General features: G+C 34.5%; 4 protein-coding genes across 5 annotated transcripts; all 4 read left to right on the forward strand.

Moving 5' to 3' along the window:
• Positions 1–534: 534 nt before the first annotated feature.
• Bma-ttr-36 (Uncharacterized protein) lies at positions 535–3,611 on the forward strand (the record flags this gene model as incomplete). Its single annotated transcript, XM_001899402.2, has 3 exons — positions 535–691; positions 886–1,022; positions 3,471–3,611. 3 exons carry the CDS (start codon positions 535–537, stop codon positions 3,609–3,611), a joined length of 435 nt encoding a protein of 144 aa, XP_001899437.2.
• Positions 3,612–4,796: 1,185 nt separating this feature from the next.
• Bma-ttr-35 (Uncharacterized protein) lies at positions 4,797–5,880 on the forward strand (the record flags this gene model as incomplete). The annotated part of the gene is made up of 4 exons (XM_001899401.2): positions 4,797–4,895; positions 4,999–5,071; positions 5,295–5,431; positions 5,743–5,880. The coding sequence occupies 4 exons, from the start codon at positions 4,797–4,799 to the stop codon at positions 5,878–5,880; spliced, it is 447 nt and encodes a 148-aa protein (XP_001899436.2).
• A 1,630-nt stretch (positions 5,881–7,510) lies between these two features.
• Bma-sem-5 (Uncharacterized protein) lies at positions 7,511–9,937 on the forward strand (the record flags this gene model as incomplete). Its single annotated transcript, XM_043073615.1, has 6 exons — positions 7,511–7,588; positions 8,177–8,276; positions 8,531–8,654; positions 9,211–9,318; positions 9,574–9,722; positions 9,828–9,937. 6 exons carry the CDS (start codon positions 7,511–7,513, stop codon positions 9,935–9,937), a joined length of 669 nt encoding a protein of 222 aa, XP_042929549.1.
• A 2,133-nt stretch (positions 9,938–12,070) lies between these two features.
• Positions 12,071–14,995, forward strand: Bma-sfxn-2 (Uncharacterized protein; the record flags this gene model as incomplete). 2 transcript variants are annotated; one of them, XM_043073616.1, is made up of 11 exons in its annotated part: positions 12,071–12,117; positions 12,362–12,481; positions 12,784–12,954; positions 13,161–13,259; positions 13,468–13,546; positions 13,740–13,828; positions 13,922–13,982; positions 14,049–14,115; positions 14,222–14,324; positions 14,652–14,699; positions 14,878–14,995. In XM_043073616.1, the coding sequence occupies 11 exons, from the start codon at positions 12,071–12,073 to the stop codon at positions 14,993–14,995; spliced, it is 1,002 nt and encodes a 333-aa protein (XP_042929550.1). The 2 variants fall into 2 exon arrangements, with proteins under 2 accessions (XP_042929550.1, XP_042929551.1); XM_043073617.1 differs by lacking the exons at positions 12,071–12,117; positions 12,362–12,481 and having other exon boundaries at positions 12,896–12,954.
• Positions 14,996–18,466: the final 3,471 nt, after the last annotated feature.

Raw genomic sequence — 18,466 nt, forward strand, 5'->3', positions numbered from 1 at the left:
AAATCTAGTAGATTTTTTTTACAAAATTCACATCACATTTGAAGGCAAAATAAAAATGTTCGGTTTTCATGAAATGAATATTCCTACACATCATTGAAGAATTCTGCGATTGGACCAACTAGGAATTTCTGCTTGTACTACAACCTAACCTTTTCAGTTGACGTTTGTTGTTCTCACCGTAGAAACGAATCATTCTGCACCAAATGTTTGTTAATGACAGCTGTTGCTCAGCACTACTTTTCCACTGATAGAATGGAATTTTTTTAAGAAATAATCGGGCTGAGCCAAATTCTTAGTCTTCAGCTTAGTCTCCGAAAAGCCTGAAAATTTAAAAATAATGGATAACTGCTGTTGCTACTGCTGCTGCTGCAAAGACTTTAGGACAAAAGTGTCGCCGAAATGATTGGACACTTTTATCATTGATGGAAATTGCGTTTATTTAAGCACCTTTTTACATTGTACATAAATATATGAGAGCCTATTAGAATCAAAGATTGGAAAGTTCGAAAAATTACTCAAAATTTTGCAGGAAAAATGTGGCTAATATTTTCCCTGAGCGCCTACATTGTCATTGTTGTAGTGCATACAGCTAATGCATTTCTCGAACAAAGCGTACGCGTCAGGGGACGACTGCTATGTGGTTCCCAGCCAGCTTCCAGCATCCTAGTGAAATTAGTCGATAAAGATAATGGTAATGAACTTTTGTTCTTCAAAATAATCACACTCCACTATTATCCCAGAATTTGTTTTTTCACCAGTTCTAGTGATTTCAGTGTAGACTTCTTTCAAATTATTTTTTCTTTCGGTTTCATTGTTAGAATTATAGATATCGCTACAGCAGATTATTGTAGAACAATCAGATCACCTTAGGCTTTATTTTTGCAGGTCCAAATCCGGATGATTTAATGGATTCCTGTTATACAGATAGTGGTGGCAAATTTGATTTACAGGGCAATTCATATGAATTATCGACGATCGACCCCGAAGTGCGTATTTATCACGACTGCAACGATTACGGAAGGGCATGTGTTATTCACTTTCTTTTAAAATAAATTTGGAAAAATGATGCATATAAAGAACTTACCGACTCTATAAAGAGATGTAGATGTGGGTGCACAGAAGTAAATGGATCATGAAGTCAGGACATTTGAAGTTGTTTGATTGAAATTGCATGCATCAATTTATTAATGACAAGTACTGAAAGTCCATAAGTGAGTTACTTGGAATGGATTAGGTGAGTATTGTATGTACATATATATGTTTACGGAGAGATTGGAGGAGCGATCGTTTGGCAGTCGAACGAAAAATAAGGAAAACTGCAAGATTGTACATATCGAAGAGGTCTGAATCTTATGTAGAAGACCATTTATGGATTGAGTAAAACATGATGTGAGGAGTATAGAGCTACTGAACATAGAGGGAAATGAAATGGACCGGAATATTATTGGAGTAGTAGATGTACTGCTGGATGGATTGTGAGGAAGTATTAACTGGTGCCATTGATGGTTACTCTTCTATAACTCCTACAGGAAAAGAAAAGGTCCCATGCCCATACTCAAGATGACCTAAGTATTAAAACAAGGAATAATTCAATTAACATGTATTTTCAAGACTTTTTTCTCACTGTAGACAAAATACAGATATTTCAAAGAATTCAATTTAATAATTTGAATGCCTTGAAGTTAGAACACTTCTTGATATAAATGAGTTGATTCCTTGAACAACTTATGACTGCTTTGAACTGCTATGCAACTTCTAATCACAGAAATTTGACGGATAAAACAACCTTCGACGGGGTAAAAAAGTGACCAAAGAAGAGAATAATACACTGGAATGCAGTCATCACTGATCTCGGATGACGCGCTGGATGAAAAGACTTTGGTGTGATATGTTTGATATCAAGAATGAGCAGAAGAGAAGTCCTGAGATTTCAGTGAAAGTGTCTATGAGGAAATGAAAGGTTGTTGATATACAGTTAAAGACTTTTGACTATTTAGGAAAAAGATGAAGAAAGATGATGTATGGGGTAACGAAAGGTCTAACTTCAATAGTGAATATGAATGCATTATTTGGAACTGGGTTTGGGAGTAGGTTTGATGATAGCTCGAACAGAATTCTCGATATCTGCGTTAGCTATTTCGATGAATACCCTAGTGAAGATGATGAAGATAGGAGTCTGAAACAATGCATTTCAAATCAAAGAACCATCAACAGATTGCAATTTAACTGCTTAACGACGGTCTTTTGCTATTTTGAAAGGAACGAACTGATCAAGATGTTGGGAGCATCAAAATCTTGTGACGAATTCTAATTGAAAAAATACTATAAAGTGTGAGAGAATATGTTGAACATTAGCGTTACGATGACAACTTCTTCGTTAAGTGATTTACCTGATCATGAATGTTTCTAAATAACAGGTTGAGAAACGACTTAATTTTTCAATCCATTCTGTGCCAAAAAGACTCTGCGGTTGGAATTGCAATACATAGCATGAGTCAGACAGTGAAGTTGAATTAAATTATAAATGCATTTACAATTTACCATGTAATTAAATAGGATCAAAGGCAATACTGCCGAAAATTTCGCAGTTTGGATAGATCTAAAGAATTGGTTTTGGTGTTTATGACATTGTGAACAAATGAAATCATCCGAAATTCTGGCTGCAAAGTTATGGATTCATGAATGTGGAGCACTGGTTTTCCCTGAGATTTACGTTACACAACTTCTGCGGCACTTATGAGAAAGGGCACAGGTGAGAACAAAGCCCTCCTTTGTGAACAAATCCCACTTTCTTACATATGGAACGGTCAGTTGCATGTACAGTGAAGCATAACACCACAAAATCAACATGCAGTTTCGGTTTTCTTGCTTTAGGTTTAAACTTGAAGACAACACCAATACTTTTAAGACCAATAATGGGAGGTTAAACCATTCCTGTGTTAAAACCTACTTATAAGAGTGAAAATAATGACACCCTCTCTTGACTTCGTTGTGAAGTTATGAAGGGGAAATATTTCAAGAGCTAGGCCCTTGCTTTGCTTTAGGCCAATGCTGTCAACGGTTGAAGAGCAAAGCTGAAAAGCCAAACAGTGATTTGATTGTTGTGTGCTATGAGGGCTTCTTTCGATACTGAGATCCAAGTAACAAGTGTCATGCTGTGATGGCCTGGATGCATTCTTTTGAAAGGGACGGACAATAATCATATCACCGAGTTGTATTATTTGGAATTTGAAGGTGCAAAATGTGTAGTATGTACTTATGCATGTGTGTAAGCCAAGAAAACTAGGTCTAAGTACTATGGTTTAAGAGAGGTCATATTAAATTGCTGCTTGCGGGCAATTAATGAGTTTAAACTTTGCCTTATGAGTTCTTCCTAGATATTCCACGATATAAACAGAGCAAGCAGATCAGTGTAAATTGCGGAATAATCAAAGTTTAACAAATATACAGCACAGATACGTCACTTTCAGCCATGTCAAAGGGAATGGGTTATCCGTATTCCGGATCGTTATGTATCTAACGGAGCAGTAGCTCGGAAGACAATGGAGCTCGGAGAAATGAATCTTGAAGTGGAACTTGAAGATGAAGATCAAGAATGTATACATCATTGATGTCCATGTGCTCCTTGAAATTCAATATTCAAAAGATTAAAAAGCAGTACATCCAATATTGAAAGGAAATTAATAACCATTACAAACAAATGACTAATGTGAGCAGCAACATCCGTAGTAAACAATAGACACTTTTCGATCTATTAGTGAATGGGAATTTTGGTTTAATTAATTGTCTCTGTCAGGAAAGGCTTAATTAGGCCATCGAAAAGAGCGCATGTAGATTAACGATTCATTGTGGCTGAATGAGAAAGCAACATTCAAGAGTCTGTGCTTACTTGACTTCACTTCATTACGATTTTGTTTTTTATTGAAGTGATAAAATGAACTGCATTTATTACCCTCTTTGTTGAATATATTTTAATCAAATTAATGGATACCGGTTATCTGACCAACAGATTATTCTTGTCTTTTCATGCATTTCAGTTTTCTACATCCAGTAATTCTCAATTCACACTTCCATTTTGTTATTTTTCACAGAATTTCTCGCTTTGTAATTTTGTAAGTGCTGCTCCCGAGACAATGTCATTCAAATGAATGCTAAATTTATTTGGAAGTCATTCAAGAATGTACAAAAATTAGATCAATGACTTTACGACTTACAAAACTTCTTTCTTTGTAAAATATGTTTGATAAGACGATGTTATGGAACTTTACCAATTCCATATCTTTAATAATAAGTTTTTGCGTACAAATGAATAAATTTTTGTTCGAACATTGTTTTCTGAGTGGATAATTTCCAAAACACTTTGGATGATCTCAGATTGGAAAATCATATCTATCAATTTGGAAATGAATTTCTTATGTAAGATCAAACACCAGTAAATTTTAATTTTTTAGGGAAAGTCCAGTTTTTGCTTACTAAACATAATGATTGGTCGAAAATCATTAACTGTCAAGTGAATGAATTGCTATGTTTCTTTCAGCTAAAACTTTGATTTTATTCGGAATGTTTCGAAATCAAAAAGTTGACGGTGCATACAGTAGTACTATACTGCTGACAACAGCGAGTACAGTTATATTGAACTGTGTCGTCTTCAAATTTCAATTTTGCATAACCACTAGACCAGCATGTATATAGATCGGTACTGTATCCTGTCTACAATCGAAGTGCTAGGACGTAAACACCAAAAATTTACAACTGTATGATATTTTCACTTTCCGTTAAAGGTGTACTGAATGACAATGTATCGCGGTGTATTGGGCGCAATTATCGCACTGTTGGTGTGCGTGTCGCATAGTGCAATTATTCCACAACAACATACCGGCATTCAAAGCTACAGCGTATCATTTTTAGAATTCCACATAACAGCAAAATACTAACGATTACTTCCACATTTAATACTGTTTTCGGAGAACACCACTGAATCTCATGTTTTAATTGCAGGTAAGTGGGAGGTTGTTTTGTGGTACCCAGCCGGCCTCAGGCATACGAGTTAAATTGGTCGATGATGACTTCGGTAAGTTACTCGTTTAGAGACGACGCTATGATTAGCTTTACATATTTGTCAAAGCCTATAGATGATGGAAGATTTCCAACATTTACTTTTTCATGTGAGGTAGAATTCTTATTAGATGATAACACGCTAGATTCACTCTTGATTTTACTGTTTTGTCAGTTCCTAGTAATCTGAGTAATATTATAATGTCGGTTCATTTCGGATAATTAAATGATGATTTCAGGATCGGATCCAGACGACGATTTGGATGCAGGTTATACCGACCAAAACGGTTACTTCAAATTGTCTGGCGATACCTATGAAATGACCACTATTGACCCCCATCTAAAAATCTACCATGATTGCAACGATGGCTTTACTGTACGTGTATTTGTTTTACTTTCGCATTAGACGCTGCAATCAGCCATTAGACTTATCGCTTTCAAAGGAATGTAACTTGCTTATTGATTTCAACATTTAGTTTTCATTATTTTTAAACAATACCGATTTCCGTTATATAAATCTATATAAATCGTTTCTTGAATATATAGATAAAGAGATGACAAACGGTTAAGTCCCCGAACATATTAAAGGTAATCATATAAAAAAAAAGAATTTGCGCAAAGTGATTCTGCTATCGTAATTAAAATTGTACCACGCAAGTTATTACTTTTTAAAAATTTTTTTTTAAGCCATGCCAACGACGCTGGAAGTTTGAATTGCCGAACCACTACATTACAAATGGTAAAGTACCGCAGAAGGCCCTCGATATTGGTACATGGAATCTGGAAGCTATAATGCCTGATGAAAGTCATGACTGTATCCACTAGCGCCATAATGAACAAGTCAAGCAGAATTGCTTCTAAAACGAAGATCATTCTCCTGCAGTTAACCATACATGATGTACTCAAAATGACAATTTCTCCAGTTCGCACCGTTTTTCCGTTTTCTTGAGTTCTCCTATACTTCCATTGAAGAGCCTTCATTTATAATTTAAAACACCCAATTTAAGAATATCAGCACTTGATAGGTATTTGTCCGAAATATTAGCATTTCAAGCAAACAAACATTCTGAAATTTTAGTGTTGACATAAAGTGATTGTAATTTACTGTTCCATTTTCACAAACTGAATTTCTTTTCCAATATATATATATATATATATATATATATATGCATGTGGTAGGGTAAATGGAGAAAATAAAAGTTATCAATGGGTCAATATGTGACACTTTGAAGTCAGAATTCATCTGTTTCTAATCTTCTGAGGGAACTGAATTCAGTTGTCAACACAAGTTTTCTCTTTTTTTTCTTGTTCAATGCCAAATCATCATCGCCTGTTCATACAATTTGCATTGCGGCTTATAAGTATTTGTACAGAAATATGAATATAGTTTGCGTACAACAATCAGTAGTCTTCCTGTTCGAGAATCCCGAAAGGCTCTGCGATATCTTGGAAGAATAAAAAGGACAAAGCGGGTTTCTTCGTTTCAGAGCACTACGTCCCTTTGAAAAAGACACTGCAATCAGCCACTCATTTGTACTGGAGCCAACGATTTCCAGATAAAACAGTGAGCAGTATTGGTGTTTGCAGGTTAAGGCTGTAGCATTGGAGTGTGGTTTGCTTCGAAAATTGTTGCCTGGTTTCATTGTGTACTTTAATGTTATGTTGAGGTTGTTTCAGGGAGAGCAATTTGGTATGGAAGAATGAGCTTGATGAGATATGCAAGTAGAAGGCACAGTTGGTTTTTTATCGCTTGTTGAAATCCGAAACTCTACTTCTTTGTTTCGGATGAGAGCTGTTGTTTGCTAGATGTATACGTCTTCATCTTTTTATTTGATTGTGAAATGCAAAAGGTTAAATGGCATCAAATGAATGGAAGATTGCTCTGGACAGAATCTTTCATTTTGTTTCCGCCATAAGTACTTAAAGGTCGTCAACCACCTTCTCACTAGGTGCTGTTGTTAACATATATATTTTCTCTCCGTCTACATTGATACGATTTGTTTCTGTTTTTCATATTTTAAATCATACTTAATGGATATTAGCAAAATTTTTGGATGTTATAAGCTGTTCAGGTTTTCCAGAAAATTCGACTTTAAAGCCACCGTTAGAATATATTCTTCTAAGAACTTCGTCCTGTTATTTTAGAGTGGCCCAATAAATGTGGAGTCTTGATTTTTGCGGTAAACCATACTTATTTCATGTTTGATCTGATCCAGCTTTTTTTTTCAGAAAAGAATTGGTAGCTTCAGGTGTTCGGTATACTTTTACTTGCAAGCTCCTTTCTCCTTTTTAAATATTCACGAAGGAATTCACTTCAAGCAAAGGTCAGAATTGAAGGAGTACGTTTTATGTCGTATACTTTAAATTTTGCAGGAAGTCGGCTAAAGTTCAGAAAATTTTTTATCAGATGAAAATTTTTAACTATTAACTGAATAACTTTTTCAGGTACGGTGTGATGGAGGCGGTAGCGGAGCACGATTTCAACGCCACAGCTGAGGATGAGCTCAGTTTCCGAAAAAATCAGATTTTGAAGGTTAGCTATGTTCAGGCGAGTAGCTGATAGAATTTCCACAGTTTTCAAAAAAAACTCATGCTCGTGATTTTATCTTTAATGACTAAAAAAAAAAAAAACTCACTGTAGGAGCACCTACAGTGATATTGAGTGATTTTATCTTTAATGACTAAAAAAAAAAAGTAATTCCATAATCGGTATCAGGTTTGAATAACTCGGCTCTTGTGAACTAGCATGTATTGCTAAAACTATCAGACAAGCAAGCGCTTGTTTGACCACTACTCTTTTTCTACGATATACATCAAACAAATAAATTAAAAGCAATTTCTGTCTTGCAATTTTCTTTATGAGTTTTTTTGATTGATTTTTTTGAGTTAGTGTTCCTAATATTCTCTATTGATTTTTCAGGTAGTCATGGGTAATCCTAGTTAGGAAGTGAATAGTCACTAGTAACTGCATGATCTCACTCACATATAGTAGCTCTTTCACACTGAAGAAGATTAAACAGATTTAACACTCACAAGTTTGTTCAGGATTTGAAATTTGTGCTTCATTTCATTCGATTTCTCTTGTTTTTTAATGTCTTTAAATCGCTTATGAACTTTTCAGGTTTTAAATAAGGATGAAGATCCTCACTGGTACAAAGCTGAGTTAGATGGGCATGAAGGTTTTATTCCCAGTAACTATATCAGAATGAATGAACATGATTGGTTTGTTTTTTGTTTTTCCATCACTTATAGTTCTCAATTTGTTGCCATTATCATCCAGAAAGATAGGTTTAATGAATCTGATCATAACAGCTTGAGATTCTTAGTTTTGAAATTGTTAGTTTGGTACTTCTAACAGTTTTTCTTATCACATGTAGAAGTAGGTGGTCATAACATTATACCTAGCAAGGTTTTTGACATCTCGTGGTCGCAGATTTATTTTGGAATATATATTATCATAGATGTTTCTTTTTTGGGTACCTTGGGAAAATTAGTCGTGCAGATGCAGAAGCACTGTTGCTGCGACCTGGAAATGGTGATGGTGCATTTCTTGTACGGCAGTCCGAGAGCTCTCCTGGTGATTTTAGCATTTCTGTGAGGTTGTTGGCATTTCTCTTTCTTTATGCTTTTCCTGTCTCGTCAATGGTCAAAATATTTAAACGTGTTAAACAGAGGTAATAGGCCTTGTTTCAGGTGTTAGTTTTTGGTTGAACTGATTGTTTGAAAATGCAGTGAAAATTAAAGCATGTCTAGTTGAAATCATCAACGTTAACAGTATGATGTATTCTGATGACACTGAGTTGTTGCTAAAGCATTTATGAACGGACTTATTAAGATTGATTACCAAACCTTAGCTTGCTTTCACGCGTTTTCTTTTCAAGTTCCTGCATACTAATATTAGAATATATGGAGAGGGGAAAAAGTCAATGTCCACGAACTCTAGGACTTTTCTTTGTGCTCACCAGATGCGCGTCCATGCTATCATAGTATATCCATTACTAATAAGGTAATATTCATACGTAAAACGAATACGTTTTTTTTTTTTTTCTGCCAGTTTTGTACTTAGATTGAGAAATACTTCGATATAATTTCACACACTGAATTTGTTAAACTAATGAGGTTGTTACGTGAAAAGTTTAATTTTACCTTTTACAGGTTTCAAGATTCGGTGCAGCACTTTAAAGTGTTACGCGACAATAATGGAAAATATTATCTTTGGGTAGTAAAATTCAATTCGATCAATGAATTAATAAATTATCACCGGTGAACATACAGTTTTTTAGCGTAAATCATTAGCCCATTAATAAAGCAGGTTACTGTATCTATTTAATGATTTCGTGCATTGTATCACATTATTACTATTTCATGTTTATTCTGCATTTTTTCTTTAAAAATATTTTTTAATATTCTATAACTATCTAAATGGGTTCTTCTAATGAGCTAAATTACCATTCCTTGGAAAGGACAGCTATCAATCACTAGATTGCGAAGAAAACAAACCGTGGACATGTATTTCAGATCGGCATCTGTTTCTCGTTCGCATACAATTTTGCTTCAGAATATGGATAGCGTGGCAGCTCAAGGTACTCATTTGGTACAGGCCATGTTTGATTTTAAGCCACAAGAAGAGGGTGAACTGGGTTTCAAGCGAGGAGATATTATTACTGGTAAATAGTACAATTCAATATTATTCTAGATTTTAATATTGTGTTCTTTTTTATAATTTCTGAAATTCAAGATATGTCTGATTGAAATAAAGGAAACTGTTTCAGTGACAAATCGGGAAGATGAAAATTGGTGGGAAGGTACATTGAACGGAAAATCGGGCATGTTCCCAGCAACTTATGTTTGTCCATTCAATAATTCTACAAGTGCTCATTAGAACACTCACCTGTGTATCTGTATGCGGAGATATGCTTCCAGTTTGTTGATTCATTTTTTGTCCTGGATAATTCCTATCAAATATTCTCCCAGTTTTTTTAATATTAGAGTGTCCTTAATCGAGGCTGCTGTCTCCGTTTAACTTTGAGTTCCAAGACCTATACATTTTATCAAGGTTATCTGAAAGCATGATTTTTAAGGATTTTGTGATAAGAAGAAAATAGCATGAGTAATTTTTATGACATTTTTGTGTATTTTGTTGGTCATTAGTTGCTATTTATGTTGGGTTTTTTCTTACTAGTTAGAAAAATCGATCAGCAACTGAACCGCAATCATGATAGCTCTGATTAATGTCTAAACTTTGTAAATATAATATAAAACAATTAAACTAATCATTCTAGATTAAATTTGGGGCTTTTTGAATTTCAAAATAAATTTGAACGTGACACTATGAATGAAACCTTGTTAAAGTGTCCAATTTTACCCACGTTAATTTTTGATTTTATATATGCGGATAAGCCATTTTTGAGAGATAGGAAAACCTGTCTTCAGCATTTTGAATGTGATGAATCTTGTATAATTATAATTTTTCATTGAGATTATGGCAATATTCTGAAATTAGGTTATGAAGAAACTATGCTGCCTAGTAATGAAGTTGATGTCATGCTGTATGGTAATCTTGTTATTTTTTACATCTGTCATTCTACTATGGACTCTTCAGTTTACTATTTCATTCACTTTTTAAGTGTCGTTTGTTTATTTATTATATGTTTTCTTCGATTATCATATCGTTCCAGTTCGATTCAGAGTAGCTTTTTCATTTTCATTTTTTTTTTTTTAAGAAAAATATGTACAGACAGTATCTGTTTGGGATTTCGTTTTATTCTTCATTGTAATAGTTCTATGACTCAACTGCTTTTTTCAAATATTTTTGTCAATTTTTGCTACTTTTAGGGGAAGATCCCTTCAGGTAGTCCTGTGCAGATTTATATGGAAAAATTTGTATGAAATATGTTTTGAAAAAATTTTTTAGTATTTGTGCAATTGATAGATTTTGCTGCATGTAAGTAAAATGATTTTAGGTGATATGGGCTACGAATACCTAGATTATTCATCTAGATGTTCGTAAAAGGTACTGGTAAACAGTGATTAAGTTTGAATTAAAGAAGAATAGGGGGAGGTAAATCATGGGTTTCGATTCATTCTGATGTTTTTTTTTTTTCTTTTTTTTCCACTATCAATAAACTCTGGTCTGTCATGGGTGCAATCATCATTTCAAAATTCCAATTAGTTTTTTTCGAAAATATATAACTGCAGCATTTAATGAGTTCTTTCTTCTTTAAAGTGTATCATTTGGATAGTGAAAAGAGGATATTTAGCATCGTCGTTACATTCTTGCCACTTATTTTTTCGTCAGTTACAATTTATTCAGGTCCAATACATGAAAACGGTAACATATCAGTATCGTTAAAATGTTTTCGCTATTCGACTTTGCTCATATTTTTGTTTGACAATTTCTGATTTTAAGTTTTTCAAGGTTTATAAAGAAATGTAAATAGGCAAGTTTTGCAAGCATCATACCACTCTCTTCAGCTTAGAACATATGGCTTGTTTTCTTCATATTGTGGTGCTTTCAAACATAAATTTTTTCTAAGAGTTCATATATATATCCATCGAGGAAATGATAATTTTCTGCAAGACTTATGGGACTTAAGAACTTCGAGTTCCTTGTGAGATATGTTTTTCCTTAATGCAGACTTCTGCATACGATCACAATTTAGGGTTTTCCCATAGTGCTGTTGTTGTTTTATTGTTGTAGATATTGTTATTCAGATAAAAATGTTGTGTTCCAATAAGTTGTTGAAATTTACGAATAGTTCCCAGCAACCTGTCTTTACATTTCTACTGACAATATATGATTTTGGGTGGATAATATCTATATAGAGAAGCTTGTTCATCTTATATTGTATTTACTGACTTAAGTTTTTCCTTCTTACGTGCGATTTCCATATGTCATCATTTCTGCTATTTTTGCTTTTATGCGCACTGCAAACAATTTCTTCCGAGGCAAACTTTTAGCTAATTATTTGTCGATCGATAATGAAATGAAAGCTGAAGTCAGTTGAAGTTTGGGATGTCCGCCGAATTAAGATTGCAGAGGTACAATATTGATAATCCAAGGTAACACAATTTTGCAAGTCATTTCTAAATTTACTATCTGGTTTATGAGGTTAAACGGGATGCAAATCTTTCTTTGAATTCTTTATAAGGAAACCTGTAAATCTTATACTGTTTCATACTACTGAAATAGAGGTGTTGAAAGTGATTAATTTCCGACTTCAGGGGTTCTCTTTGCTTTCCCCACTGATTTCTTTACATATTTTCCTGCTGGAACTTTATTTTTTTCACTTAAATTTGTTTGTAGGTGGGACCAAAGTAGATTTTTGGGACGTTTGCGTTATTTTATAACTATTACTGATCCGCTGAAAGCATTTGCTAGCCAGGACACACTTCAATATAGCAAACGATTGCTTGAATTATACAGGTTTGAAACTTCTAACACTAAATTAGGTCTTAATGAGAGAAGTCTTTGGACAATGTTTTATGATTAAGTAAGAAATCTTTCTGCAGATGACTGGCACATTACATGTTGTTAACATTTTATGAATGGATAAAGTAGTCTTTGGAATAATTTTGTACTTCATGTATTTAATTTCGATGTGTAGAACGATTATACGAGAAAATCAATTATTCTTTAATTTTTTTTTTTTTTTTCCATGTGGTGAGGAATTGAAAAGGATTTTTAAATCGTAAATTGCACCGATCTTACAAATTCTTCTTTGATAGGGTTGGCAAAGAGCCATGTGGTACTACTATGGAAGATTTGCAGCGCGCTCAAGCGTTTTATGGTTCAGCGTTTCATCCGGACACTGGCCAATTGCAAACACTACCGGGACGTATGTGCGCTAATGCATGGGGTGGTACATTGCTTTGCGGAGCAATGATGCTGTGGTACAAGTGAGTGCTACGGCATGTTTTGGTAGGATTATAGGGCATTGGTTAGGTTTCACTGACAATATTCTTGAATGCGATGCAGTTGTATGCCTCTAATCTCATCAGGTTAATTTTCAATGAAGAAGTATTAAGTATTCAAAAAAACTGATTTGAGTGTAAATCCATAGACTTGACTAAAAAGCGCTTTGATTCGTGTTCCATTACTGTAGGAGTACAAAAGCCATAGTTTTCTGGCAGTGGGCTAATCAGTCCTTCAATGCACTTGTCAATTATACCAATCGGAATGCGCAAAGTCCTTTATCAAAAAGGTTGTTGTTTTTTTTTTTTAATTTGGTCATAAATCTTCGAAGTTTGTTAAGCCCGTACTGTGAAAATATGTGATTATTTCTTTTCTCATTTTTTTCAGTATTATATTTGGAATATCAAAAAAGATGATACTTATGCTCCTATAATTGTTACTGTGACATCTAGTAATGTTATAACTGAATTTTTGTTGCTTTGACATTTGATTTGCAGGGATTTACTGGTTGCGTACACCTCAGCGGTTACTGGTGCACTTGGCGTTGCTGTAAGCTTAAAGAATTATCTAGCAAAGGTTACTCGTTTTTCTGCTTATTTCATACTTGCTGAGATTTAAAGCCTTATATAATAGGCAGTTAGCAGCTTGGATATGTGCATCTGTTCCTATTGAAGCTACCAAGACTGGGAGAGTTTTTTCAGTATTAGGGAAAGCTCATCTAATAGTTTTGCGAAGGCACTGCTATCGCTAGGTTTTTTTTTTTTTTTAGCGTGCGTTTTCGCCCCTGTTCCAGCGTTTCGTGCCTTTGGTTGCGGTAGCAGTTGCAAATGCCATCAATATCCCCTTCACACGACAAAAGTACTATATTTTTGATTTTTCACCGTTTTCGCCTACTTACGGAAAACAACGATATTATGGACCAGAAATATTTACTTCGTTTCAAATTTACAGTGAGCTACTTGATGGCCTTCCAGTGACGAATGAAGCAGGACAAGTAGTAGGGAAATCAAAGGTATTTCTTTTTTATCCACTTGCGACATTTTAATTAACAAAATTTGTACACATTTTTTATTTGCAGATGGCAGCATATAAAGCAATAACTTTGGTGGTGTTTTCACGTAATGTTATTGTGACTCCAAGCATGTGTTGGTTCTCTTCCAATTTAAATTTTGGATCATTTGCAGTGTATTAAATTTTTGCTCTTTGAGTAGTATTATTGAACCACTTATTATAATGAATTTATTATTACAGTACTTGTACCCCTTATTATGAATGCTATGGAGAAATGCAACTGGTATAGCAATCGCGCAAAATTCTTGAACATACCAGCGCAGCTTGTACTTACTTTTATCTTGTAAGTATTTATTTGTATGGTTTGGTCATTACATTCAAAAGCATATAACAGCAACGACCGAACTTTTGTTGGTAATTATCACAAGAATTAACAATAGCAGTTGGAGAAATTCCTATTGAATTCGTGATGTTTCACTCGATTCATCGCGCGGTCTATAAAAGCATAGTTGCCAGACAAAAATTTTAGAGGAGTTGTAAATTTTAAATCCCCAATGTGCTAAAATGAATGCCAGGTTTAGGAGGAAAATACAGTGCGAAGTAGTGGTAGTGTTTTTTTTCGGCACATACTTGGTCATAATTCTCAAAATTTATGTCAGTAGTTTTGCAGATATGGATCAATGGTACCAGTCGGCTGTGCACTATTTCCGCAAATCAAGTATGCTTATTCTTTTAGCTGGGTTCCATAAACCTTTAAATTTTGTTCACATATTTAGAAATTGTTTCGAGATATAGGAAGATTAGGAGACAGAAGGAGGGAGACGCGGGATGCGCACGAGGCAAACATGATGTAATCAAAATCACTCTGAATTTGAGCTTCTCCAATTTTTTTTCAGTAGTGTTAAAGCTACAACATTGATGCACTACGAACCAGCAACCTATGAAGAACTGAAAGGTCACATGGGCATGAATATGCCTGCAACACAGCGTGTTTTTTTCAATAAGGGATTGTGACTGTAGATATCTACTGGCAATTATTTTCTGCTTACAAGTCAGTCGTCAGAAGTCAATGCTGAGGGTCCATATACCTCGTCGCTTCCAGAAATTATTTCCTAGTTTTCATTTCTGATTTTGTATGCTAACAAGTTGGCTATAGTAGCAGATTATTAATAAAACATTCGCTGTTTGATGCGCCGCTATACACTACGGTACGAAATCTAGTAGGGGTTAGAGATGTCCAGAACCTGGACTCTTGACAAGAAGTAATTCAGTGTTAATCAACGTAAATTCAGGCATCACTGAACAGAGTACATAAAAAATCTAATTGTTTGCACTGCTTATTTGGTGACTGATTGAAAAGATAAGTTTCCTTAAAACAGTCGATAAGCTTTCTACTGGAAATTTGGTCTTCATATTGCTGTTTGACAAGTTACTAAGTGAAAGTCAGAAGTCAGTTAACTTATTGCTGCAGCGTTATTTTTGCATGAATTTTGTGCACACTTGTAAAAGACGAATGGAAGTGTCGAGACTAACAGGAAATATTCTCGATGTTTCTGTATTGAAGTTTAGAACAATATGTTTCTATTTATTATGGATTGTGATACTGAGAAGGATGCCTCACATCTCCAGAATTGCAGATAAAGCACTTAAAACATAATGAAAAAAGACACTCTAACGGCAGCCGTTTTGGTCTTCTTTGAAAAAGATAGGGTTGGCGTCTGACTTTAACCATCGATTAGACAATGTTTTTTCATAATGCGGGAAGCATTGCAGTCACATTTTTATGACAAAGAAGGGAAGATAAAGGTGTTAAGAAATAAAGACGAGATTGTAGGAGCACTGATGGCTTAATGATGAAATTTTTAACTTTTATCAGTTGTATCAATTACGGGACAATCAATACTTCAAGCAGACAAAGTGGGTGGCACCGACGAATGTTGGCGGCAATGTAAATCAATACATTTTTACTGACGGAAGATGAAATAGTTCAACATATGGCGCTATTTGTCTCATTAGACGGATTTCATGGCTCCGTGTTTGCTGGACAGACATTTCTCCCACAACCAAGAAATGAGCTACATTCACTGGCTGACCGAGAAGTAACACATGTAGAGTTGCACCCATGGATACTGGGTTTGGGATTGATTCTCGTTGTCACATCTTTTTCACATAGATTTTACGCTCTAAGAATGATCAGCTGTAGTAATCAGCCAGTTCAGTTTGTTCTCATTGCATTACATCACGCATTAGGCCATTTGTCATATCCTTAAGTGAGGATAACTTTAATAAAGAGAAACAGTGGCACTAGCGAAGTCTCACGTGATGTTTACGGTCAGGTTGCTTATAAATGGCTAACAATCATTTCAAATAACCATCTTGTCGCCTTCCCATCATATCGATTCAGAGTTCTGGCGACTTTGTTGAAGAGTTGTTGAATTACTCTCGTAGTGTAGACCATTTACACATCTGCAGTTTTATAGGGTTAGTTCAGAAATTCGGTCTGGGAAGTTTAATTGATTGGCAGAAATTATCTCATTAAACCAGCCAATAGTATCTGCGCTGCAACACAACCAACTATAATGCCTTCCATCAAAAACAGTCTATGTCTCTTGAACCTTTTTACTGAACAATTTTTTTTTAAAATCAAATTATTTGTAGCTATCAAGAATGCTGCTAGCTGCGTGTATCCTCAATTAGGCTTTCTATTTGTTTGTTTCATACATTCTTACTTCATCTATATTTTTTTAAAAAATACCGAATTCGTTTCAGGAATTCTATCCGAGTTGGATGAATCTTCAGTGTGGCTATTTCGGATATTTTAGCTATATATTTAATATAGTGAGGTGGTATGCAGCTGTTAATGAAAGTATCTTTTTTTGTAACAAAAAAGGATAGTAATTGACTTATAATTACTGCAGATCAGACCTCCTGTTTGTAAAATTAATTATTCAAATCTACATATTTGTTTAAATTCATAATTAACAAATCATTATGCGTAGTCAGACGAATAGCATTCGATATCTTTCACCACATTTCAGTCACGGTAGAGTATTGTCCATATATTTTATCTCTGATACCCATCTAAATATGCTACATATTTGCGTCTAGTGTGTCACATTGTGATTGTTTATTCTGCTACCTAAGTGTTATTTTCCACTGAAAGCATGTTGTATTACACAAATGACTTAGAAGAATAAGACTGGGTCAGTTAACGATTTCCTTACGTGAGATTGAGATTATATCGTTGCTCGCATCTCTGCATGGTTATGTGTTATGACTGATCTCACTGGCCATCACTTTTACTATTTGATGATGAGTTTCTGAGTGCAAAAGTTATTTCCTGGCAGTTAGTAGATATTATCCGTCACTGTTGGGTAGTGCATGAATGTTTGCATGCCGTTGTTAATTTCCGGACTGCTAGAAATATTTTATCGATTTTCTCGCATTGTCAAATGAGTATGCTAGAGATGTGTTGTTAAAAAAGATATATCTATGGTATAGAAATCCAGGTGTAATATACTTCATTCATTTGTATATTATGTTTATCATCGTTTTAATCTATCTTTTAAATACATCTGGAAAAGTGTGTATAGAAATCTATACTTTTTTAAATATATTTAAATATCTCTTCTGGAGCAGGTGTATAATTCTTGAATTCACATATTTGAAGCTAAATCCTTTTTGGGAAGACACCACATTCTGCAGTACTATTCAAAAAATCGATAAAATGACGTCGTTACAGAGTCAATATAGCTGCGACTTTTACGATTTCATACTGCACACTTTTGTTGACTATTATTTCATGAAAGGTGTAGAGTGAAAGATATCAGTGATAATAGAAAGGTCTGCAATGCAGTTATTAAATAATTTCAAAATAATAACGGGTGTTCATACTTAAGAAGATGCTTTTGGTTTTTAGGATCAATATTCTGCAGTGTGTTATATTAGGAAGGCTATCAGGGGTAAGAGTAAAGATGTTGAAGACGTGCCCAATAATAGTGAAATCATTGTGTATTGCTTTAAAATTTTGGATCTAAAACACTGTTTTGTCTATTAGTAAATTATGTGAATGACACCAATATATACTAATATTGATTTGCTTCGCGTCTTTTCTATGATTCTTAACCTGTTTTTCCTCATGGTTTTTTATCATTTTTTGATCACTTGTGGTCAGTTTATTTCATTTCTGACTTGCGCTTTGCTAGAGAATATGTGTGATGGAAATATCAGGCTGAATCCGCGCAGATGTTTAACATTTCTAAGGGTCAGCGGAAGCACCGCTGCTTGCGGAAACAGCTGTTCAGCATTGGTACACTTACAATTCCTTTACTCATAGTAATAGAAATAAAAGGGAGGGTAAATCACATCCTGTTTACCTTTTATCCTTTTTATCTCTTCGGTAGTTATTGCCTCCTTCCTTTATGCCCATTTTTTCTTCCACTGCTATCAGAAGTGATGAAAAGAATTTGGTTTATCTCTAATGAT

The sequence above is a fragment of the Brugia malayi genome, assembly GCF_000002995.4.
Source record: "Brugia malayi strain FR3 genome assembly, contig: Bm_v4_ChrX_scaffold_001, whole genome shotgun sequence".
In the NCBI taxonomy this organism is placed as follows: Eukaryota; Metazoa; Nematoda; class Chromadorea; order Rhabditida; family Onchocercidae; genus Brugia; species Brugia malayi.